We start from the raw sequence: 25,469 nt of genomic DNA on the forward strand, positions 1-25,469 counted from the left end.
AGATGTTGGAGATATAGCAGCAAACAAAAGTCCTTGCCCTCCTGGAATTTACATTCTAGGAGGGGTCAGTACACTATGGTCCATTAGCCAAATCTAGCCTGCCCCCTGTTTTGGTAAACATAGTTTTATTGGAACACAGTCATGCTCATCTATGGCAGCTTTTGTATAACAATAATAGAGGTAGGTAGTTGTGTTAAAGACTGCGTGACTCACAAAGCCTAAAATATTTATTATCTGGACCTTTACAGAAAAAGTTTTCCAGCTCCTGTTTTAGCAGAAGGAGATAGATGATAAACAAATAAATAGATAAACATATATCATCTGGTAGTATTCAAAGTATAAAGAAATAAAACATGGAAGGCAGATAGAAAATGGCGAGAAGGCACTTGCAATACTGAATATGGTAGTCAGAGAAGATTTTACCAAGTTGGATATTTGATCCATCACCTGAAGGACGTGAATATGTCAATATCTGGGTTGTATACAGCATTATGGGCCATTATGAGGGGTTTTGTTGTTACTGAGTGTCAGATGGGAAGCCATTGGAGGAGTTTTGAGCAGAGGAATGACATGATCTGACATTCACATAATAAAATTATCCTGGTTCCAAAAAGCAGTGAGAGAATAATAGACTTAAGTGATGGTGGCAAGAACAGAAGCAAGGAGAACAGTTGGGAGGCTAGTGCAATATAATCCAGGAAGCAGATCATTGTGATATAAACCAGGATAGTAGCAATGAAAAAATGGTCAGATTCTAGATATATTCTGAAGGTAGAACCAATAAGATTTGCTGATCAAATAAATTTAGGATATGAAAGAGGGAAAAATCAAGATTGATTCCTAGGTCTTCTGCCTGAGCAACTGGAAGAATGAAATTGGTATTTAGGGAGTTGGCGAAGACTGTGAGGAGCAGATTTTGTGAGTGCAGCAGGTTTTATTGGGGGTGGTGGGCAGGGGCAGTTTTGAACATGGTAAGTTACTATTACTATTAGGTAAGATACCTGTTAGGCATGCAAGTTGATATGTCCAGCAGGCAGTTGGGCATATAAGTATGGAGATACAGATTTGTGACTCATCAGCAAATAGATAGTATATTAAGCCACGAAGATCAGAGCATCACTAAGAAGATAAAGGACAGAAGAGATCTTAGGCTTTAAACCTTCCTCTACCTTTCAACTCCAGAAGTTAGTCCATGACAAAATCCTGTCAATTCTTCCTATATAATGTCTCTCAATTCACCATTTTCCTTCCATTCCCACTGCTACCATTATAGTCCAGGATCTCACCTTGTCTTACTTGGCTTTTAAAATAGCCTCCTAACTGGTTTCCTTGCTTCCAAACGTCAACTTGAAACTCATCATCTCATTTGTCCTTCCCCTCCAAAAAAACTTTCTACTTCTCCTGGGCTCTCTATCTTAGAGAATGGCATCACTATTCATAAGCATTTGCTCAAACTTGAAAATTTGAAATCCTCTTTGTCACCTCCCTTCTACTCTCCATTGTGCAATTCCATTAACAAACCCTGACTTTCTTACCTTCAAAATATAACTCAATTCTGCCCACCATTCTCTGTCTCTGTTACTATCAATCTAGTTCAAGATAACATCACCTCCCATCTAGACAACAGTAATAGCCTCTTGACTACTCTTCTTCCCTCTAGTTAATCTTCCATATGGAAACCAGTGGAATCTTTCTAAAACAGTGCTATGTATATTTTGCCTACCTATTCTGTAGGTCCACAGAATAAAATTCAACAGCCCTTCATCATTTGCCCATAACTTTTCCTTCCAATGGTATCTACTATGGCTTCTCTGGAAATTCCCTTCATTTCATCCCTGTGACCTTGTCAGTGGTCTTTAGACCCACCATGACCACAGTGTGCCCCAATACCTAGTGCAGACCTTCCCAAACATATTACAAGTGTCTAAGCCTATGAGATTTCTCCTCTCTCCTCAGCTGAGCCCAGAGGTAGTGCTGTTGAAACTCCTAGGATGCTTGCCTCTAGATGTCAAACTGCTTCCTCCATTCATCCTAGTGTGCTTTACAAATACTATGCTTTTCTCTGCATGCCATGACACAATAAAGGTTGTGAAGGACTGCTTTAATGCACACCATTCCCACGGTTTAGAAAGTGCTGCTCCACTCTCTTCTCTAAGTTCTAAGTACCCTTCTATGCCAAATTCAAGTCTCACCTTTCTCATAGAGCGGTCTTTGATGCTACATGGCCAGCATCAAAATTCTTGTACGATGTGACCAGACCACTCAGTTGGCACTTAGTATATGTGCTGCTATTTAACTTTTTATGGTGAGACCTTATCTCATTGTGTTGTCTGTTGCTTAAGAGCAACAATTTTTATACCGACTTTTGCAGCCAGTGCCTTAACATACAGCAAGACACTCAGTATATTTTTACAATATTAATGAATAAACAAATTAATGAATAGATAAATTCCATCAGATGATGCAATGGACAAGAACATTAGATTCAGAATCAGAGAATCTGGATTCTAGTCCAATTTGCCACTAGATGGTTGTGTGAGACTTCAGGAAAGTTGCTTGCCTTAGTTGCCTCATTCACAAAATAGGAACAATACTTCCTATTGTGACTTCCCAAGTTGAGATGGGATAATTTATGGAAAAAATATTTGGCAAATGAAAAGAGCATGTCGTTCATGAGTGATGCCAAAGAAGGCAGTGTGGAGGATAAAGAATGAGCTCAAAGAAGCTGCAGAAAACATTAGAGGATTCATGGGTGAAAAAAAAAAGCCAAAGGGGTAAGGGAAATTTGCTAGCAAAGTAGACTTGCCCAGGAGTGATTGAGAAAGGATGATGAACACAGAAGAAAGAAAAATCAAGTTTCTGTTGAGAAGCAATATAACACAGCCACTAGATCCAGACTGCCTAGGTTCAAAGCCTGGCTCTGGCACTTAACCAGCTGTGTGACCTTGAACAAGTTACTTAACATCTCTGAACCTCAGTTTACTCATGTGTATTATGGGGGTAATAATAACGCCTATTTTCAGGGAGGTGTTATAAGATGTAAAGGAGTTAATATTTATAAAGTGCTTAGAGCAGTGCAGACCAGTGCCTAGCATATAGAGCATTATAGAAGAACATGTTAGATAAAATAATAATCTTCTCCTTACCAGGCAATACTCCAATCCTCATGGCTGGCACTTTCTCCTGGGACCTGGAGCAGGGCTCACGAAAGTTCTGACTTGCTCTCCAGTGGACACGTCTCCTTTCCACATTCCAGAACCCAGTCCTCTGAGCTTAGCCTATCTCACTGCTCAAAGGACACTATGTTTCCCAGCCTACAAAGTTTCTTTTCAATTCTTCAGCCTTTTTCAAAACCCAATAGAGTTCCTTGTGAGAACAGATAGGAGTGAATTCCATAAGCTCCCAGAAGCAAATACAGACGGTATAATCTAATCTTTTAGAGCAATGGCTTTGTAATCAAGCAAAAGAGAGTTTGAATCAGGGCTCTGTAAATGACCAACTGGGTGACCTTGGACAAATCCAAGGTCTGAGCCTCAGCTTGCTTGTCTTTAAAATGAGGCCTCACAGGTGGTTGTCAGGATCAAATGAGAAAATGGACATGATGCATTCAGTATAGGGCCTGGCATGTGGCAAGCACTCAGAAAGTGTTAGCTCTTATCATTAATAATTCCTAGGATTATGGGTCTCGATTTTCCCAACTCTAGAATGTAATTTAATAGCACTATAGCTCTTATCCACTATTCCTCTGTCATCTCAATTTGACCCTTCCAAACTAAAAAAGTGCAAAAAAATATTCTTGGAGTGATAAGTTGACAACACTCTGCATTTTACACTCCATTTGAGGTTTATGCCCAGTTCAAAAGAGTTACAGAGAAAGAACCCACAACTCTAAGTATGCTTCAGATTTCCATATGTCTGTAAATGCCTCAAAGACAGCAGTGGTCCTCTTAGCCTAGGGTGAACATCAAAATCACCTATTTTTATTTTTAATTTCATTAAATATGATTCTTCTGAAAAAATGGCAAAGAAAAAAATTTTTGTTTCAAAATCCTTGCCTTTACCCTAGAAATGATACTCCTTATGAAGCAAATGTCCAATGGGGAGACAGTGGGCCAGGCAAGTATATTTTGCAAAAGTTATCCAAGTCAGTGTCATAAGCACCCCTGATGTGAGAGAGGGACTGGAACATGCATTTGGAGGATGAGGCCAGGGTCTTGCCTTGAGAAGAAATCCAAGAAGGGCAAGTATAACCATTCTGCCTCCCACACAATGTGGGTGTGTAGAAACATGCCCTGCACCCACAGGGAAAAGCATAGTATTTTCTCCTCCATGCATTAATCACAGAGGATTTCCCTCCTGTGATTGATGATACAAGCATCATCCTTGACACATCAGTTGAAGAACTGTACTCAGTGAGAATACAAGATTCATCCAGCTTTGAAAATGTAACTATATCTAACAACTGGATTAAATATATTTCATGCCTAAAGATCTAATACTATTTAATGCCTACAGTAAGGAAGAATGATTACCAAATAATTTAATTATTTTTGGTTTACACATCTGTCATCAAAGCTAATCGTTTGCTGGCAGAAACTGACCATTTGGTCTTGACCATGATCACTAATGAGTGTACTTGCATTTCATATCAAGAAATCAGTCTCTCAAATGCTTCTAATCAAATAAATTAAAAGCTGAAATATTTTTAAAAAGTGTAAAAAGGCACAATTTATAAGATTTATGAAGCGGTTACTTTTTCTTTTCTGATTTTATGTATATATATCACTCAACACTTGCTGTGCAACATATTAGATACACCTACATTACTTTGGAGGACCACCAAACACTTGATTTTCCCATGTACTTATCTAAAAATTTTATTAAATTTTCATTTAAATCTTTCAAAAATAGAGTGTTAAGTTTCATGTATATGTGTGATCTATACTAATAGATCTAAGCTAATGTATACATACTCAGTTCTCATTTTTCTATTTGCAAAATTCAAACTAATGAATTGGTTTGAAAAAAGAAGACAGAAATGAAGAATTTTGAAAAGTAATTCTCAAAAATGCTTAAAAATAGATGCTAAATTCATTGAGCTACTCATTTCAATATTTTAATATAAGAATGCAAAATTTATAATGTAGTAGTTAGGTACACAGACTCGAAAATCAGGGAGAAGTGATTCCATTTTCCTTCCGCTCTCTTGCTAACCATGCAACCTCAGGCAAGTAACTTCATTCTCTGAGCTTTAGTTATCCCATCTGTAAAATGAGAATAATAATATTATATGTCATAAGGTTGATGTGGGCGTTAAATATAATACATACAAAATATTATTATTTTTTCCTCTCAAAATTATTTTTAATTGACAAATGATAAGGTGTATATATATATATATATATATGTGATGTAAAATGTGATGTTTTGATCTATGTATATATTATAGAAAGATTCAATCAAGCTAATGAACATATCTATCACCTCACTAATTTATCATTCTTTTGTGGTAAGAACACTAAAAAGCTATTCTTTTAGCAATTTTGAAATATACAATACATTATTATTAACTGTGGTTACCATGTAGTGCAATACATCACTAAAAGTTATTCCTCTAGTTGGCCGGGCCTAGTGGCTCACGCTTGTAATCCCAGCACTTTGGAAGGCTGAGGCAGGTGGATCACCTAAGGTCGGGAGTTAGAGACCAGCCTGGCCAACATGGTGAAACCCCATCTCCACTAAAAAAAATACAAAAATCAGCTGGGTGTAGTGGTACATGCCTGTAATCCCATCTACTCAGGGGGCTGTGGCAGGAGACTCGCCTGAACCCAGGAGGCAGAGCCTGTGGCAGGAGACTCGCTTGTGAACCCAGGAGGCGGAGGTTGCAGTTAGCCGAGATAGTGCCACTGCACTCCAGCCTGGGCAACAGAGTAGGACTCCATCTCAAAAACAAAAACAAACAAACAGAAAAAACGTTATGGTCCAGTCTCACTGAAATTTTATATAATTTGATCAACATCTTCCCTTTCCCCAACCCTCCTCCTCCCCACTAACCTCTGGTAACCACCTTTCTGTTCTTTGTTTCTATGAGATCCACTTTTTAAGATTTCACATAGGAGATGACACAATATTTGTCTTTCTGTGCTTGGCTTATTTCGCGTAGCATAATATCCTCCAGTTCCATCCACGTTGTTTTGAATGATAGAATTTTCTTATTTTTTAAGGCCATATAGTATTCCATTGTGTATAGGTACTACATTTTCTTTATCCATTCATCTGTTGATGGACATTTGGGTTGCTTCCACATCTTGACTATTGTGAATAATACTAAAATGAACATGGGAGTGCAGATATCTCTTTGCCATACTGATCTCAATTCCTTTGGATTTATACCCAGAAGTGGCATTGCTGTATCATACGGCAATTCTATTTTTAGTTTTTTGAGGAACCTTTATACTATTTTCCAAATGGTTATACGAATTCACCTTCCAATCAACAGTGTGCAGGGGTTCTCTTTTCACCATATTCTCACCAACGCTTATCACTCATCTTTTTGATAATAGACATTTTAACAGATGATACCTCATTGTGGTTTTACTTTGCATTTCCCTGATGACTATAGATGTTGAGCATTTTTTTTCTCATATCTGTTGGCAATTCACAACTCTTAAGAAATGTCTATCCAAATCCTTTGCCCATGTTTTTAAATTTAGAAAAAATGTTTAGAGACAGAGTTTTGCTCTGTTGCCCAGACTGAAGTGTGATGGCACAATTACAGCTCATTGCAACCTCCAGCTTCCAGACTCAGGAGATCCTCCCACCTCAGCAACCTGAGTAGCTAGGACTACAGGTGTGTACCACCACATCCTGCTAATTAAAAAATAATGTGTAGAGACAGGGGTCTTGCTTCGTTGCCCAGGCTGGTCTTGAACTCTTGCTTTGCCCATTTTTTAATCAGGTTGTTTTCTTGCGATTGAATTGTTTGATTTCCTTATATATTTTGGATATTAGTCCCTTGTCAGATGTATGTTTCCCAGTATTTTCTACCAATCTGTGAGCTGTCTCTTCACTCTGTTAATTGTTTCATTTGCTGTGCAAAAGCTTTTTAGTTTGATGCAATCTCATTTGTCTAATGTTGCTTTTGTCGCCTATGTCTGTGCTTTTGTTGCCTCTGATTTTTCTTGTTGCCAAGAAATCATTGTCCAGACCAATGCTGTGGATCTTTTTCCCTATTTTCTTGTAGTAGGTTTACAGTTTCAGGTCTTATGTTCAAGTTTATTTATTTTGAGTTGGTGAGAGATAGGGGTCTAGTTTCATTCCTCTGCATGTGGATATCCGGTTTTCCCAACACCATTTATTGAAAAGACTGTCCTTTCCCAATCGTATAGTCTTGGCGCCTTTGTTGAAAGTCAATTTATCATAAATACTCGGGTTTCTTTCTAGGCTTTCTATCATGTTCCATTAGTTGATATGTCTGTCTTTATGCCAGTATCATGCTGTTTTGATTACAATAGCTTTATTTAATATACAGTTATCTCTTGGTATCCATAAGTGATTGGTTCCAAGATGTCCCACATATAATAAAATCCACAAATGCTCAATTTCCTGATATAAAGTGGAATAGTATTTGTGTATGACCTATGCACATCCTCCTGCACACTTTAAATCATCTCTAGATTATTTATAATACCTAATACAATGTAAATGTTATGTGAAGAGTTCTTATACTATATTGTTTAAAGGGAATAATAACAAGAAAAAAGTCTGTACATGTACAGTACAGACACTTTTTTGGTAATATTTTTGATCCACAGATGGTCAAATCCACAGGTGCAAAACCCATGGATGCAGAGGGCTGACTGTATGCTGAAATCAGGGAGTGTGATGCCTCACCCTTGTTCTTTTTACTCAAAGTTGCTTTGGCTATTAAGAGTTTTTCTGGTTCCATATGAATTTTAGGTTGTTATTTTTGTGGAAAATGACATTGGAATTTTGACAGGAATTTCATTGAATCTGTAGATCACTTTGGGTGGTATGGAAATTTTAATAGTACTAATTATTCCAATGCATGAGCATGGGATATCTTTCCACATATTTGTGTTTTCTTCAATTTATTTCATCAATATTTTATAGTTTTTACTATACAGATCTTTCACCTACTTGGTTAAAGTTACTTCTAAACATTTTATTTTTTGATGCTATTATAAATAGGATTTTCTTAGTTTCTTTTTTAGATAGTTCATTGTTAGTATATAGAAATACTACTAATTTTTGCATATTTTGTAACCTGAAACTTTACTGAATTTGTTCATAAGTTCTAACAGATTTTGGTAGGGTCTTTATGGTTTTCTTTCATTCTCAAGTACACATAGAACACTCTCCATGATAGATCATGTTAGGCCACAAAATATGTCTTTACAAATTTAAGATTGAAATTATATTATTTTCTCTGACCACAATGGCATGAAAGTAGAAATCAACGACAGGAGGAACCTTAAAAAGCTCATAAATATGTGGAAATTAAACAATATGTTCCTGTACAATCAATGAGTCAAATAAGAAATTCAAAAGGAAACTTTGAAATATGTTGAGATAAACAAGAACGGAATGGAATAAGAACGGAAACATAACATTCCAAAATTTATGGGATGCAGCAAAAGTAGTCATAGGAGGGAAGTTTATAGCAATAAATGCCTGCAACGTAATAGAAGAAAGCTCTTAAATAAACAATCTAACATTACACCTCAAGGAACTAGGAAAAGAAGATCAAAGTAAGCCCAAACTTAGCAGAAGGAAGGAAATAACAAAGATTAAAGCAGAAATAAACAAAATAGAGATGAAAAAAATTAGAAAACATTAACAAAACTGAAAGTTTGTTTTTAAAAAAGATAAAATTGACAAACTGTTATCCAGACTAACAAAGAAAAAAAGAGAGAAGACTCAAATAAACAAGATCAGAAATGAAAGAGAAGACATAACAACTAATACCACAGAAATACAAAATATCATAAGATACTACTATGAACAACTATACACAAGTAAATTGGATAACCTAGAACAAATGGATGAATTCCTAGAAAAGTGCAACCTACCAAGACGAAATCAGAAGACATATAAAAGTTTTACAACAATGCCTGGCATTGTAGTAAGTGAATAATAAATGCTATAAGTTTTGTTAATATTTCTACCAGAATGTAAGCTTCATGGTGGCAGTTTTTTTTTACACCTTCTCTGTTTGGTTCTCAGTGGCTAACACAGTGCTTGTTCAATAAATATTTGTTGGGTGAATTAATTTATGTGACAGCTATCTATCTGAAAGTCTTAGGGGAACTGCTTATTAATTATGCCACTGCTTCTAATCACACTTGGCAGCTGCATGAGTAACTCAAGGTGAAATTTTTAGAGGCTTTCTTGAGAAATAATTCACATACCATATGCTCTCTCCATTCAAAGTGTTGAATTAAATGGCTTTTAGTATATTCAAAGACTTGTGCAAACATCACCATAATTAATTTTAGAACATTATCATCACCCCACAAAGAAACTCCATGCCCATCAGTAGTCACTCCCATTACCTGGCAAACCCTCTCTCCACCCCACCCCTAGGGCACCACCAACGACTTCCTGCCAATATAGATTTGCTTATTCTAAACATTTCTTATGCATAGACTCGTATAATAGATGGGTTTTGTGACTAGTTTCTTTCATTTAGAATAATATTTTCAAGGTTCATTATATGTTATAGAATGTATCAGTATTCCATTCATTTCCATTGTATGGATAGACCACCATTTGTTTATCCATTCATCAGCTGGCGGATATTGGAGCTGTTTCCACTTTTTGGCTATAACGCAACCATGAACATTCATATCCAAGTTTTTGTGTGAACATGTATTTTCATTTATCTTGGGTATATACCTAGGAGTAGAATTTATGGGTCATATAATAACTCTATGTTTAACTCTTTGAGAAAATGCCAGACAATCTTCCACAGAGGCTGTACCATTTAATATTCCCTTTAGGTTCCATTTTCTCCTCATCTTTGCCAATACTTGTTATTATCTCTTTTTTAAAAAAAAAATTATAACCACCCTAGAGGGTATGAAGGGGTATCTCATGGTGGTTTGGGTTTGCATTTCTCTAACAATTATGCTGAACATCTTTTTCTTGTGCTGATTGGCTGTTTGTATATCTTCTCTGTAGAAATGTACATTCAGATCTTTTGCTTTGCCTATTTTTAAATTGGGTTGTCTTTTTTATTGAGTTGTGTAAGAATTATATATTCTGGATACAAGTGCTTATCAAACATGGTTTGCAAACACTTTCACATCTTATTCTCTGGGTTGTCTTTTAATTTCCTTTGATTCATTAAAATTTTTAATTATGATTTAGTCAGTTTATCATTTTTTCTCTTATTGCTTATGCCTTTTGGTGTCCTATTTAAGAAAGTATTGCCTAATTCAAAGCTATGAAGACTTACATTTATGTTTCCTTTTAATAGTGCTGTAATTTTAGCCTTACATTTGGACCTTCACTCCATTTTGAGTTAATTTTTGTATATAGTGTGAGGAAGGGGTCCAACCTCATTCTTTTGCATGTGAAGATACAGTTGTCTCAGCACTATTTGTTAAAAATACTCTGTTTTCCTCGTGGAAATGTCTGGGTGCCCTTGATGAAAATCTATCAAACATAAATGTAAGAGTTTATCCCTGGACCCTTCATTCTATTCCACTGAATTGATCTATATGTCTATCCTTATGTCAGTACCATACTGATTGTTGCAGCTTTGTAGTAAGTTTTGAAATTGGGAAGTGTGCATCCTCCAACTAATGTCTTTTTTAAGATTGTTTTGGCTATTCTGGAGCCCTTGCATTTCCGTATGAATTTTAAGATCATCATGTCAATTTTTGCAAAGAAGCCGCTGGGATTTTGACAGGGATTGTGTTGAATCTATAGATTAGTTAGAGTAGTATTGCTATCTTAACAATATTGTCTCCTGCACACAATGAACATGGAATTTATTTCCATTTACTTATGTTTTCTTCCACTTCTTTCAAAAATGTTTCATAGTTTTCAGTGTACATTCTTATACTTTCTTGGATACATTTATTCCTATTTTATTCTTTTGATGCAATGAAATCCTTTTCTTTTCTTTTTTGAGACAGGGTTTCACTCTGTTGCTCAGGCTGGAGTGTAGCGGTGCGATCGTGACTCACTGCAGTCTCAACTGCCCAGGCTCAAGTGATCCTCCTGCCTCAACCTCCTGAGTAGCTGGGATCACAGGGTGTGTGCCACCATGCCCAGCTAATTTTTTTATTATTATTTGTGGAGATGGGGGTCTCACTATGCTGCTCAGGCTGTTCTCAAACTCCTGGGCTCAAGCAACAATCCCACCTTAGCCTCCCAAAGTGCTGAGATTACAGGCATGAGTCACCATGCCCAACCTGGAATCGTTTTCTTAATTTCATTTTCAGATTGTTCATTGCTAGTGTGTAGAAACACAACTGATTTTTGTATATTTCTCCTGCAAATTGCTGAACTCTTTTATTTACTTTAATAATTATTTTGTGGGTTCTTTAGGGTTGTCTGTGTATATGATCAAGCTATCTTCAAATAGATATCATTTGGATTCTTCCTTTCCAAACTGGAGGCCTATTATTTCTTTTTCTTCCCTAATTGCCCTGTTGAGAACTTCCAGTACAGTGTTAGGTAGAAGTGGAGTGAGTGAACATCCTCCTCTTGTTCCTGATCTTAGCAGAAGAGTTTTACTATTTCACCATTAAGTATGATATTATCCGTCGGGTCTCTATAGGTACCTTTTATCAGGTTGAGGAGTAAGGTGAACTTTATTTGAAACTAGAAGCCCCTCACCAAAGATGGAAACCTCAGGCCCACTTTTATTTTCTCTCCTCTGGTATGGCACAATTCTTCTGTTTCATATTCTCAAAACAGGGCAAGAATGTCTTAAGGGACAGACCTATACCTTATTCTGGATTTCAAACTGGGGAACATTTCACTTCAGATGGAAGTATTTTTAAAAGATAGCCTACTGAGAATTGTATAGATACTTAAGAATTCATTTGTAAAGCATAAGATGGCAGGCTTTCTTTGAACCCCAACTTTATTTAGCTTGATTAAGTCTGGGTTCTACCAGTATACGTCATCTTTTCCGTAATCTCGTTGATGGGAGAATGGGAAATGGGAGACACATACAGGACTTTCTTACACATGATCCCTAGAGATGCAGTGGCATGTATGATAAGACTGCCTGGGTTCATTCAAATCCTTGCTCTGCCACTTACACATTTGACAAGTAATGTGTATGTATCTCAGTTTCCTCATTTTGAAAAATTAAGATGATAAAACTATAACAATAATAATACCTAACTCAGAATTGTTGTGAGAAATAAATGAATTATTATATACAAAAAGTACTTAGAACAGTATAAAAATACTAAAAATAGTCCCAGCACCATTGTAAACTCCATTTATGTACTTGCAATTAGGCTATGTTGTTCAGTAATAACAACACAGGTTTAAGAGCCAGATAAATCCATGTTGAAATTCCTGCCCAACTGCTTTTACCAGCTGAATTTGGTATAAAAATACAAATGAACTGAATTTTGTTCTCCTCAAAATTCATAAGTTGAGGCCCTAATCTCCAATGTGGTAGTATTTGGAGGTTAGACCTTTGAGAGGGCAACTGGGTTTGGGAGGTAATTGGGTTTGCCATGTGAGAAAACCAGGAAGAAGGCCTGCACCACACTGAGCACACTGGCACCGTAATCTCAATCTTGGACTTCTCAGTTTCCAAAACTGTGAGAAATAAATGTTTGTTGTTTAAGCCACTCAATCTGGGGTATTCTTGATATAGCAGCCTCAACAGGTTAAGAGACCAGCTATGCGGCCTCTGACGAATTAATCTCTCTGAGATTTATTTTTTCATACCTAATCGCGTACAGAACCTACTTTTCAGGGTTATTATAAGGCATGCATTAGATAATTCCTGTGAAATATCTAACTCAAGATAATTGTTGAACAAATGGCAACTATTATTGTTGTTATTTTATTTTTATTTTCTTGTTTTAAGGCCAATGAGGTCCTATCACTGAACTTCTTTTGATCATTTAACAATTCAGGCCTGGGGATGATAACAGCAAATGGCATAAGGGGCTTTTAGTTTTTTTAAAGTAATATATACTTGTGAAAAATTCAAATTTTACAAAAAGTGAAAAGTAAAAACCTGTTTTCACATGCATTTCCCCACCCATTTTACTTCCCCTTTCTCAGGGATAACAACAACGAAAAGAATTTGACTTATATCCATCCAGACCTTTTTCTATGCATATACATAAATGAGAATTATACATAAGAACACATACACATACATATATATTTCTACATAAATTATACCTTATTATATATTGTTTTATGATTTTCTAATTTTACTCGACAGTATATTTTTGATATCTTTCCATTTGAGCCCATAAAAATCTACCTCATTCTTCTTAATAGCAATTCAATAACCCAAGAGATAGAAGTATCACTGGTTTACTTTTTAAAAATCTTTAATAATTGCTGCCAAGATAATATCATAAGTCTCTAGTTGCAGTGCACTTTTTCTCTCAAAGCCTGTGTTTAACAATGTAGTATGTAAATGTGTAGTTTAAAGCAAATTCATAGTTTGCATGGATCATGAGCGTTTTGTTGAATTCTAGGTTATAGGGACAGAATGGAAAACTAAGTACTTAGGCAAAAAGGGACTGCTTTAGATAGGTCAGAAGAAAAAACAAGTCACCTAAATTATTACCAGCTTTTGAATAATTTTTCCTGGTGGGTTCTAGTATCGAAAGAATAAATGAAAAAGAAGACTGAAATGGAAATCAGTAAGTTCAACAAAGCCTTGAAAAGCTTATTAAATACAAAGTAACTGCGGATCTGGTGGAAAAAGAGCACTGAAGTTACTACAATAATTAATCTTTTGTACTGAGAAGTTGCTATAATAATAATTCTTTTGGATGAGAAACTGGCCAAAATAATTGAGAAATGCCAAAAAAAAAAAAAAAGTAACCATGTAGTCAAATCATTACATTTACATAAATAAATTCACAAAAGAGAAATTAAAATTAATGCTTCCAGAATAAGCAAAATACATTGTGTCAATATCCAACAGGTCCAAACTGTCTGTGTGCTACTAATGGAAGTGTCAGAATTCTGAGCAAGTATTCACAAAGATCAGAAGTGTCATAACACTGAAGCCATGTGATTATAAGAGAAGAAAATCTGTATAGATGGAATCGTGTGTATAGATGGAAATGTCACTCACTGTAGTATCTGAGCAGGAGGTTGTAATCAAAGCAGTTAGCAATTAGAAAGTACAGGGCCCTAACTCCCACAGAATTTTTGGTACAAGCAGCTCTGACAGCACACAGAACTGTTGTAAGATACTTCGTGAGAAAGCTTTGTCAGTGGTAATGCCTGCTTTAATGACATCTGGAAACAGCTGTTTTTCTCCAAAAGGCAGCAATATGTCTAAGCCTGCCAAATACAGATAATAAGGTGCTTACCTATCATTAACAAAATTATGCTTTCCTTATTGACAAAAAAGATCTGTTCACATTGTGAGGAGAATACATTAGAATTAGCGAAGAACTAACAATTGAAAAGTATCACACAGATGGCTGCCAAGCAGTGCTTTCCAGCCCAAAATCTGCAACCCTCTAAGGTGGCTACAATTATCCTGAGGTTCACCATGAGGTTTTTTTTTTAATATCTCAAAACAAAATTATATATGAGGTACTTTAAATACAAATATATATGCCATAGAGCATTTCGAAGAAAGGGGAAAGATGGCATGAAAACAAGCTAACAATAGCAGGACATTATAAACTTCCACAAGGTTGGGAGCCACCAATAGTAAGATTCAGTAGCAATTTTTGTGAATTCAGAGCATTATGCCAGGGTACGTTGTCAAAATGTCTGAAATTTTATTTTAATGTCAGCAACAAAATTATCCATTCATTGAAGAAATATTTATTGAGGGAATACTATATGTCAGGTACCAATACACAAATTGCCTGCCAGAAAGTTTGTATCCTCAATGTATAGGAATGCTGGTTTTCCTGAGCCCTTCTAATAACATCTTAAAAATGATATTTAGCGGCCCCGCCGACCCACGGCCCACGGCCCGCGACCCACCGACCCACCGACCCACCCACCCACGAATCGGCCCGGCCCTTGCATTCACCATATCTGGCTCCTCCAGCGTCGCCGCTATGAAGAAAGTGGTTCAACAGCTCCAGCTGGAGGCCGGGCTCAACAGCGTAAAAGTTTCCCAGGCAGCTGCAGACTTGAAACAATTCTGTCTGCAGAATGCTCAACATGACCCTCTGCTGACTGGAGTATCTTCAAGTACAAATCCCTTCAGACCCCAGAAAGTCTGTTCCTTTTTGTAGTAAAATGAATCTTTCAAAGGTTTCCCAAACCACTTCTTATGATCCAGTGAATATTTAAGAGAGACACTTTTGAAGCCTGTACAAAAACTTGTCCCTGTAACACATGTGCCATGATATACAAAATTCTACTTTTGTCAGTCTTTAACATCTACCTCTGAATTTTCATGAATTTCTATTTCACAAGGGTAATTGTTTTATATACACTGGCAGCAGCATACAATAAAACTTAGTGTGCAAGTTTTAAAAAATGATATTTAGCAATATCATATTAGTGAAAAATAGTCTTATTGTGGTTTATTATTTCTTTGAATACTAGTGAGATTTGACACTTTTTCATGTTTATTGATTATATGACCATATGTAGTTCCTTTTTAAATAATCTACTCATAGCCTGTGTCCACTTTTTTTTTTAACTCATCCATGTTTCTGTTTATATATAGGATAACAAATTCAAGAACAATGGGAAAGTAACATATAAAACCTTAATAGAAAATACAATAGAGATTTCAAAACACTAGTATTTGACTTTTTATGCAAAACTTCAATATTCCAACATTTTTTCTCACTTGCTGCATAAAGCACACAACTTGAAATGCTAAATAATTGTGTTACTGTATGTATGACCTTGTTTATTATCTACCATAGACATCAAGATGATCATAGTTAATACCAATTTAAGCTTTACAGAATACTGTTTTAGGCCCAATATTGATCAGAGAATCTTGTATTTATGGCATCAGGTTATAAAGATCTATTCAAAACCATTTTTGTCAAAATTTAAACACTGGAACAAAAGTCAAGTTGTTTCTAAATGAGACACAAAATAATTCTTGCTAATACTACAAATTTTGTCCCATGGATAATACTATTGTCTTTTTAAAAAAAAATTATTTCAATTTTTATTTTAGATTCAGGAACACATGGGCAGGCTTGTTAGCTGGGTATACTGTGTGATGCTGAGGTTTGGGGTATGGATGGTCCCATCACCCAGGTAGTGAGCAGAGTACCCAGTAGGTAGTTTTTCAGCTCTTGGTCCCCACCCTCCCTCTCCAGTGTCTATTGTTCCCATGTGTCCTCGGGTATTACTATTTTCAAGTTTTTTTTCTTTACATGAAACTACTGAAAGCAAAAGTATGTCATGTTTACAGGTTACTCTATACATTTATCATTATATTAATAAATGTCTTAAGTAATTAAGTAGTATATTAAGGCCATAAACCAAGTCTTTATCTCATATCAAAGGACTATTGTTATTCAATCATCTAGAAAATTCATTTTAGGCCGAGTGCAGCGGCTCATGCTTGTAATCCCAGCACTTTGGGAGGCCGAGGTGGGCAGATCATCAAGTCAGGAGTTCGAGACCATCCTGACCAACATGGTGAAACCCCGTCTCTACTAAAAATACAAAAATTAGCCAGGCGTGGTGGCGTGTGCCTGTAATCCCAGCTACTCAGGAGGCTGAGACAGGAGAATCCCTTGAACCTGGGAGGCAGAGGGTGCAGTGAGCTGAGATTGCACCACTGCACTCCAGCCTGGGCGACAGAGTGAGACTCTGTCTCAAAACAAAAGAAAATTCATTTTAATGTATGCCCATTTTTTTAATGGTCTTTTAGTTATTGATTCTAAAAGGCTCTTTATATATTACTTTGTCATCTGTCTGACATTATTACCCCCCTAGTGGATGCCTGAAATGGGAAATAGTACTGTACCTTGTATATACTATGTTTTTTCCCATACATACATATCTACGATAAAGTTTAATTTATAAATTAGGCACTATAGAGATTAATAACAATAGAACAATTATAACAATATATTTTAATAAAAGTATTTTTTTCTTTACTGAGAATATTTAGCTTTTATTTATTTATTTATTTCTGTTTTTTAAAAATGAGACAGGGTCTCACTCTGTCGCCAGGAATGAGGTGGCATGATCTCAGCTTACTGCAGCCTCGACCTCCCAGGCTCAAGCAATCCTCCCACCTCAGCCCCACAGGCTGCTGGGACTACAGGCCTGTGTCACTATGCCTGACTAATTTTTGTATTTTTTGTAGAGACGAGGTTTCACCATGTGGCCTAGGTTGGTCTCAAACTCATGAACTCAAGCGATCCACCTGCCTTGTCCTCCCAAAGTGTTGGGATTACAGGCGTGAGCCACCGTGCCTTGCCTACATTTTCAGTGAAAGGAAGCACTTTACAGCTTTTCTTTGGCATGTCCGAATTTCCAGCCTCACTACTCTTGCAGTCTGGGGCACTTATTAAGTAAAATAAGAGTTACTTGAACACAAGCACTGTGATACCACAACAGTCGATCTGATAACTGAGATGGCTACTAATTGACTAATGGGTGAGTAGTTTAGACTGCATGGTTACCCTGACAAAGGGAAGATTCATGTCTCAGGGGACAGAGCAGGATGGTGCAAGATTTCATCACCCTACTTAAAATCGTCCATAATTTAAAACTTATGAATTGTTTATTTCTGAAATTTTCCATTTAATATTTTCAGACCACAGTTGGCTGTGGGTAATTGAAACCACTGAAAGTGAAACCATGTATAAAGGGGGATTACTATATATTTGAGTAAGAGCTTCTAGAGACTGCTAAATTTGCTCCGTAACTATCAGAGTGGAAGTCAACTAATGCTGTCAAATATTTTTATAAGGCCTGTGAGTATTCTGGAATTATTTTGATGCTGTTCACTTCTCCTGTTTCTGTATTAAATCTAATTTTATGTACACAAAACCAGATTATGTTACAGTCAAACAGATTCCAGGAATGTTCCACAAACAATATTGTTTAGTAGTCAATAGAGGACAAATTGGACTATAATCTTGCCAGTGACTTCAAACAAAGTGAAACAAAACATAAAAAACTAAAACATGTTACTATAGTTGCCGCCATCAACTTCCTCATCATTCTTGAAGTTGGTATTAATAGCAGCATCTTTGGAATATTTCAGCACTTTTTCAGTATTACATTTATGTAGAAAGGTCTGTGCTGGCATTTAAGCCAAACTCTATCACCCTGCTTTAAAAAGTCTTAGCAGGCATACACAATTACATCTTGGAGCTTTATGGATATGACAGCAATATTGACCTTTTCACATGAAATGGCAAAAGCTAATTTGAGGCAAAATCAGTGCTGCTCAGAAACTTGAGCCATCATCCCTGATGACATATAAGTATTAAAATCTCCATAGAATTATTTTCTTTCTGTGATACAGGGTCAACAAACAATTGCTGAATGCCTAATATGTGCCAGATGCTTTTCCATACAACCTTTTCCAATCCTCGCCACTCATCTATAACATAGGTATCTTCATTTCCATATGAGGAAATTGTAACTCAGAGAGGTTATATGATTTGTTCATGGTCACACTAGTAACTATAAAGTGGCAGAGATGGGACCTGAAGCCAAATTTTCCAGTTCTGAAAATCTAGCGTTCTTTTGATTGTACCACAGTTACCCTCTTCAGCAAGACTGGATGAGACAGTGTGGATGCCTCAGGCAGGCTTATGTTCTGGTGCCTCTTCACCTGAATATATTTAAAATATTTGGTCAACATTTACTTAATGAGAGTAGGGAGAGACTGAGTTTCTATTTTAAATAGTGTATGCCTTTTTCCTTATGTTTGAAATAAAAAATTCACTGCCCACACTTATAACAATAATAGCTGTCGTTTATTGAGTGTTTACCATATGTCAGGAACTATGCTAACCACTTTACATGCATTATCTCATTTAATCCTAGGAGGTGAGCATTGTTATCATCATCATCATCATCACCACCACCACCACCACCATCATCATCCCCGTTTAATATGTGAGGCCCAAAGTTTAAGTCACTTAGCCAAGATCACACAGCTAGTAAGTGGTGGAGCCAGGATTTAATCTCTGGTAGGCTCACATCTGAGCCTATGAGCTTAACCACTATGTTGCGTGTGTGTGTGTGTGTGTGTGTGTGTGTGTGTGTGCGCGTGTGTGTGTGTGTGTTTTGCCTTCAACTACAGCAAAAAATCCTAAATTGGCATTTTAGATTACTTATTTATTACTTCCATTTCTTTTGTTTGTCACTCAAAACTAAATATAATGGCAGTAACTTACAGGGATAATTATAAAATCAGGTAACTTACCGGTATATAGTTATAAAATCACATTCAGGCCAGGTGTGGTGGCTCACGCCTGTAATCCCAGCACTTTGGGAAGCTGAGGCGGGCAGATCACCTGAGGTGGGGAGTTCGAGACCAGCCTGACCAACATGGAGAAACCCCGTCTCTACTAAAACTACAAAATTAACCGGGTGTGGTGGCGCATGCCTGTAATCCCAACTACTCGGGAGGCTGAGGCAGGAGAATCACTTGAACCCAGGAGGCAGAGGTTGTAGTGAGCCAAGATCGCGCCATTGCACTCCAGCCTAGGCAACAAGAGCGAAACTCCATCTCCAAAAAAATAATAGTAATAATAAATAAATAAATAAATCACATTCAAAAGACCTTAGAATTTCGCCTCCCTCTTTTTTTTTCTTTTTGACAACAAACCATTTCCCACTTTTCTGTAGTTTTTATTTTGTCCTCAGTGTCCTTTTGCAATTCTCCAAACCAGGTAACTTTGGGGAATGTATAGTAAAGGATTTAAAATTTGGATAAGGAAATTAACCCTTCGTTCTTGATAAAGAGCATTGCAACATGCAGTATTTTGTTTCTCAATATCAGGTGATCGTGGAGAGTTGCTTACTTTCAGCAACTCCCAGCTTGCTAATCTCACCGTTGGTGGCACACCCTTTAACTTGCACACACTTGTCAAGAAAATGGTGTGGTTGGCACCAGTGAGGACTGGCTTGCTTTTGCTTTTAATTTTTTACTCAAAGGTCCCAGCCTCCTTAGGTGAAAGAAGTGGCCAATTTTCATTTCACCAATTACTTTAGGAAGTACTGGCAGAAACCCAAGGTATGCAGCACCATATTTATGTTTTATTCCAGGGATTTTTAAACATCCCTTTTAAATTGGCACCCCAGGCAGTTCCCTGGCTGACCCATTGCTTAATTCTCCTCTCTGTCTCAGGAAGGCTATGGAGGAATTGATGGGTCTAATTAGGTATGCAGAACTAGAGAGTTGATGAAGAAGAAGGATATGGTTTGGATACATGTATATTGATTCAAATATTAAAGGACAATTTTCTATGAGTTTCAGCTGACCCTGAAAACCCATTGAGTGGATTTACCTCCCCTGCCATTTGTAAACAGGCGAAACCTGATTATCATGAATATCAGAGGGCAGCTGGAGCCTGTAGGTTGACTACTGATGTTAAGGGCTGTGTAATTACAATGCAATTTTATTACCAGGCATTTCATACATATAATTATAATGAGGTTTAGATAATTTAGAAAAACAGCTGATCATAAGCAGTGTCAGGCCATCTACAATCTGAGCTTCACCTTTGTGTTAATTAAAGCAAAATCTTCAAGTAGAACTGGAAATGAAGGGGTCACACCCAGTGAAATGTCTCTCCTACCCTGGCTTCTTGTCTGTCCACTCATTGTTTGTACTTCTGTGGAAAACTCAAAATTTCACTGCCTGGTACTTCTGTGTTCAAAGATCACTCCTCTTCCCTTCTCCATTCTTTGTGGGTAAAAGTCTGCTTTAGGTCTTCATTTTTCTCGAATTTCTTATTGTGTTAGAATACATGAAAGATAAAACGTACCGTCTTAACTTTTTACATTTATAGTTCAGTGGTATTAAACACATCATAATGTTGAACAACCATCACCACCATCCATCTCCATAACGCTTTTCATCTTGTACAACTGAAACTTTGTACCCATTAAACAATAACTCCCCATTCTTGCCTTCCCTCGGTCCCTGGCAATCACTGTTCTGTTTTCTGTCTCCGTGATTTTGACTATTCTAAGGACCTCATATAGGTAGAATCATACAGTATTTGACTTTTTGTGACTGGCTTATTTCACTTAGCATAATGTCCTCAAGGTTCACCCATGCTGTAGCATATTGCAGAGTTTCCTTCCTTGTTAAGGCTGAATAATGTTTCATTGTATGTATATACCACATTTTGCTTATCCATTCATCTGTTGATGGACACTTGAGTTGCTTCCTGTTTTAGCTATTATGAATAACGCTGCTATGAAAATAAGTGTACAAATATCTCTTTAAGACACTGTTTTCAATTCATTTGGGTATATACCCATAAGCAAAATTGATGGATCATATAATTCTATTTTTTATTTTTTTAGGAACTGCCATACTGTTTCCCACCAACTGTACATGAGGGTTCAATTTTGTCTACATCTTCACCAATACTTGTTATTTTCTGTTTATTGATAGTAACCATCCTATGCTTTGGGTCTTAATAAGATGTCTCTGACTAGGATTGAGATTTTCAAATCAAGTGTAGAAAGTGGAGGCAGTTTTGTGTCTTTATACCTGAAAAAACAAACTCTTCTTCAAATGCTGAAGAAAAATATAGTGATGACATTTTAGAATTTCAAATGAGCACGAATAGTCTAAAAATGGAACAGAATGTTTGAAATGGAAACTGCCCCAGAAAACTTGAATAATTAGAGCTATAATGTATTTTGAGCACCTACTATGTGACAGACACCAGGAAAAGCACTTCCCACATATATTATCTCATTTAATCCTTTCAATAACTCTTTTAAGAAATGGGTCCTAGAGTCCCCATCTTTGCAGATGAGGAAACTAAGGTGTAGACAGGTTTAAACTACTTGCCCAAGGTCACATAGCAATTAAATGGCAGAGCTGGAATTCAGATCCAGGAATGACTAACTCTAGAGGCTTTTCACTTATCCACCAAGAGGACCTGCCATTTCCTTAGACATTTATAGGCTCTAAAATAATTTCTTTGTGGAAGGAATTCAAAGGCAAGAGAGTCAAATCAATATTTCCATCTGTGTATAATCTGCATGATTTTTGACATATCCAAGAATAACATAAATTACAGGAAGGGTATTTGGGCATTCTCTCTCTCATTCCCTGGGGGTGGGGGTGGCAGCCTTCCCTACCTCAGGTTCATCCCATAAGCCTATCTAGGGTCCATTGTTGGCCAACCAAGTTGATCTCTGGAAAGTGACTTGGCGTGGCTCTTCCTACGTTAATTTCATCAAAGCAATAATAATCATGAAATCATGGGCTGGATATTAGATGTTTTTTGTTTTTAGTTTTTTTTTTTTTTTTTTTTTAGACCTGCTCTGTCGCCTGCCTGGGTTCACTGCAACCTCCGCCTCCCAGGATCAAGCAATTCTCCTGCCTCAGCCTCCTGAGTAGCTGGGACTACAGAAACATGCGACCACACGTGGCTAATTTTTTATTTTTATTTTTATTTTTATTTTTAGTAGATACAGGGTTTCACCATGTTGACCAGGCTGGCCTTGAACTCCTGATCTCAGATGATCCACTTATCTCGGCCTCTCTAAGTGACTTTCCAACCTTGACATGCAATGAAACACCTAACCTCTAAAAACAGCTCAAAAAGGTTGAGACTGGTTTAGGCAGGATGGTAATTTGCCAATCCTTGCTCACTTTCTCCTTCTGCAGTCTCCAGTCTTTGCTTAACTGTCCTCCATTGTTGAGAGATTTTTCATAGCTTTTCAGAAGAAACGGGCACTTCCAAGAGAGCAACCTGCTTTTATTTCTGCAGCTACTGATCTTCATCATCCAACTTAGGTGTTACATCCTTAGAAATGAGGCTCTCTCTGACCTTTCTCTGACCACCTAATCCAAGGTAATCCCCCATAAAGTTTCCCTGCTTTATTTTTCTTGTAGAACTAGGTTATCACGATTTGAAATCATCTTATATGTTTGTTGACTTGCATGCTGCTAGTCTCCCCACTAAACAAGCTCCGGGAGGTTCATGGCATCTAGCATAATGCCTCGCATGTACTGAACACTCAAAAAGTATTTGTCAAATGAATGTACATGATGAATTAGGGATTCTAAAATTGGGATAGGGCTTTGGAGCTGATGAAATAGAGGCAACACAAGGAAAGCTGAACTTGGGTGATGCAAATTTATCCAACTATGGTAAAGTGGAAACTGATATGGTAAAGTACAACACTGTCTGAGGTTCTTACATCACTCATTCTTTCTTGAGCACATACTATATTCAGGGCATTGTGCTAAACTGTCAGTGGTGGGCTGCTATAGAGCTCTGGGACCTATGCCATAGGCAACCCCTAGTTTGATTCATTTATCTCATGTTTATTGAGTGACTACTACGTGTGAAGCACCATTCTATGCTGGATATCATAGTAATCAGGACAAAGTTCCTGCCCCGTAGTGAGGAATGTATGTGTCAAATCATAATCAGACATGGTATTTTTTCCCAGATGGCATTTCCTAGTGATCGTTTGACTTTCCAGCAAATTCAGATCTTTGCTCCCAAGGTGATCTTGGAATCATTTCTCCACCACCCTCCCCCTGCCCACTGTTACTTTTATATTGATACCAGCTACCAATTATTGGGTATGCACAGTGTTAGGCACTGTGCTGAGGGCTTTACATTCATTATATGATTGAATCTTCCCAATAACCTCACGAAGAAGGTACTATCATTACCCCCATTTTACAAGGCTGAAATTAAATGATGTGTCTAATATCATGTAGTTGTTATGTGGTAGAATGGATTCAAAGCTGGACCAAGTGTCCCCTAGAGTTGTGCAATGCAGTCACCATCCAGAGTCAGTGTCCTTAACCATCAGTGTGCAATGGTGCCTCTTATATATTACATATGCCCTCCCTTCACTTAGGCAATCTGATTCTGCAGACTCTGGCAACCCAGACACTCTCAGGTTATAGGGTTTGCCCAAGGAGCTGGCAATGAAGCAGGCAGAAATGTTCTAAGATCTGACTCTGTGGTCCAGAACATGAGGCATCAGCAACTATATGTTATGACACAGTTGTTACAGTTCATTACACCCTAGGAATAACACTGTCCTCAGTAAAGATCAAATTATTGAAGATGTAGTTCATAATGGAAACTATATATCTGGACTTCTTTCATTTGAAAGCGATTAAACAAAAGGAAGTTAAAGAAAAGCTGAGGAAAACAACTAGTGCATTTGTAGAGAAAATATTAAAAACATATCTCAATACAGGCAATCTAGATTAAGACAATAAATATATTTGTGCTATCAGTTTTATAATAATACATCCTTTAGGTTCAATATAGAACTAAAGCTATCAAATATGGTTCTTTTTCACACTGATTTCTGTAATTTACTAACATATATTCATTTGTTTTGTGCCTTTTCAAAGCAATTTTTCTTACCTTATTTAATTCTTGTGTCATAAAAATCTTGTAAGGTAGAGGGAAGGCATTATCTTTGTTTTTAAAAAGTATAAATTTAAGGTACAAAGTGAGCAAGTAAGTGACCAACAACACCGAATTAGAATTGTAGCCATGAAATTTGGTCCACACAACCAGGGTGCAAAAATGTCACATTTCTTTCTTTTTTTGGCAATGATTTATTGACTATGGCACCAAAAGCACAAACAACAAAAGAAAAAAGAGGTAAGCTGGACATTATGAAAATTCAAAACTTTTGTATATCAAAGAATACCAACAGAGTGATAAGGCAATCCATGAAATAAAAAGAAACATTTTAAAATATTATATCTGATAAGGAATTGATATCCATAATATATAAGGAACTCCTACCACACAACAACAAAAGCAAACAACCTGATTTTATTTTATTTTATTATACTTTAAGTTCTGGGGTACATGTGCAGAACGTGCAGGTTTGTTACATAGGTAGACACGTGCCACGGTGGTTTGCTGTACCCATAAACCTGTTACCTACATTAGGTATTTCTCCTAATACTATCCCTCCCCCCGGCCCCCGCCCCCCGAGAGGCCCCAGTGTGTGATGAGCCCTGCCCCTCCATGTCCATGTGTTCTCATTGTTCAACTCTCACTTATGAGTGAGAACATGCAGTGCTTCCTTTTCTGTTTTTGTGTTAGTTTACTGAGAATGATGAT

General features: G+C 37.0%; 2 protein-coding genes and 1 long non-coding RNA gene across 5 annotated transcripts in view; 2 read left to right on the top strand and 1 right to left on the bottom strand.

Annotated features, from left to right (window-relative positions):
* RTL9 (retrotransposon Gag like 9) overlaps positions 1–3,331 on the bottom strand; it is a 97,583-nt gene extending 94,252 nt beyond the window's left edge. Inside the window, exon 1 of the mRNA XM_011756128.3 lies at positions 3,147–3,331. The gene's annotated coding sequence lies outside the window, so the exon portion shown is untranslated. The remainder of the gene's footprint in view (positions 1–3,146) is intronic.
* Positions 1–25,469, top strand: part of LOC105490470 (uncharacterized) — a 108,772-nt gene that overhangs the window by 78,375 nt on the left and 4,928 nt on the right. The window contains exon 3 of one of the 3 annotated variants that reach the window (XR_011618049.1): positions 22,671–23,210. The exons of 1 other annotated variant lie outside the window; for it this stretch is intronic. This is a non-coding gene — a long non-coding RNA (uncharacterized lncRNA). Of the gene's footprint in view, positions 1–22,670; positions 25,368–25,469 lie in introns of those variants that run through there. One more of the 3 variants, XR_011618048.1, reaches the window with a different exon arrangement.
* On the top strand, positions 15,150–15,606 carry LOC112428143 (G protein subunit gamma 5B). The gene has a single exon (XM_071089185.1). The coding sequence runs from the start codon at positions 15,150–15,152 to the stop codon at positions 15,453–15,455; it is 306 nt and encodes a 101-aa protein (XP_070945286.1). The 3' UTR covers positions 15,456–15,606.

Source organism: Macaca nemestrina, chromosome X (assembly GCF_043159975.1).
Source record: "Macaca nemestrina isolate mMacNem1 chromosome X, mMacNem.hap1, whole genome shotgun sequence".
In the NCBI taxonomy this organism is placed as follows: domain Eukaryota; kingdom Metazoa; phylum Chordata; class Mammalia; order Primates; family Cercopithecidae; genus Macaca; species Macaca nemestrina.

Excerpts from the sequence above, each read along its gene's own strand:
- LOC112428143 (XM_071089185.1), top strand. The coding sequence starts at position 15,150 with ATGATATTTAGCGGCCCCGCCGACCCACGGCCCACGGCCCGCGACCCA.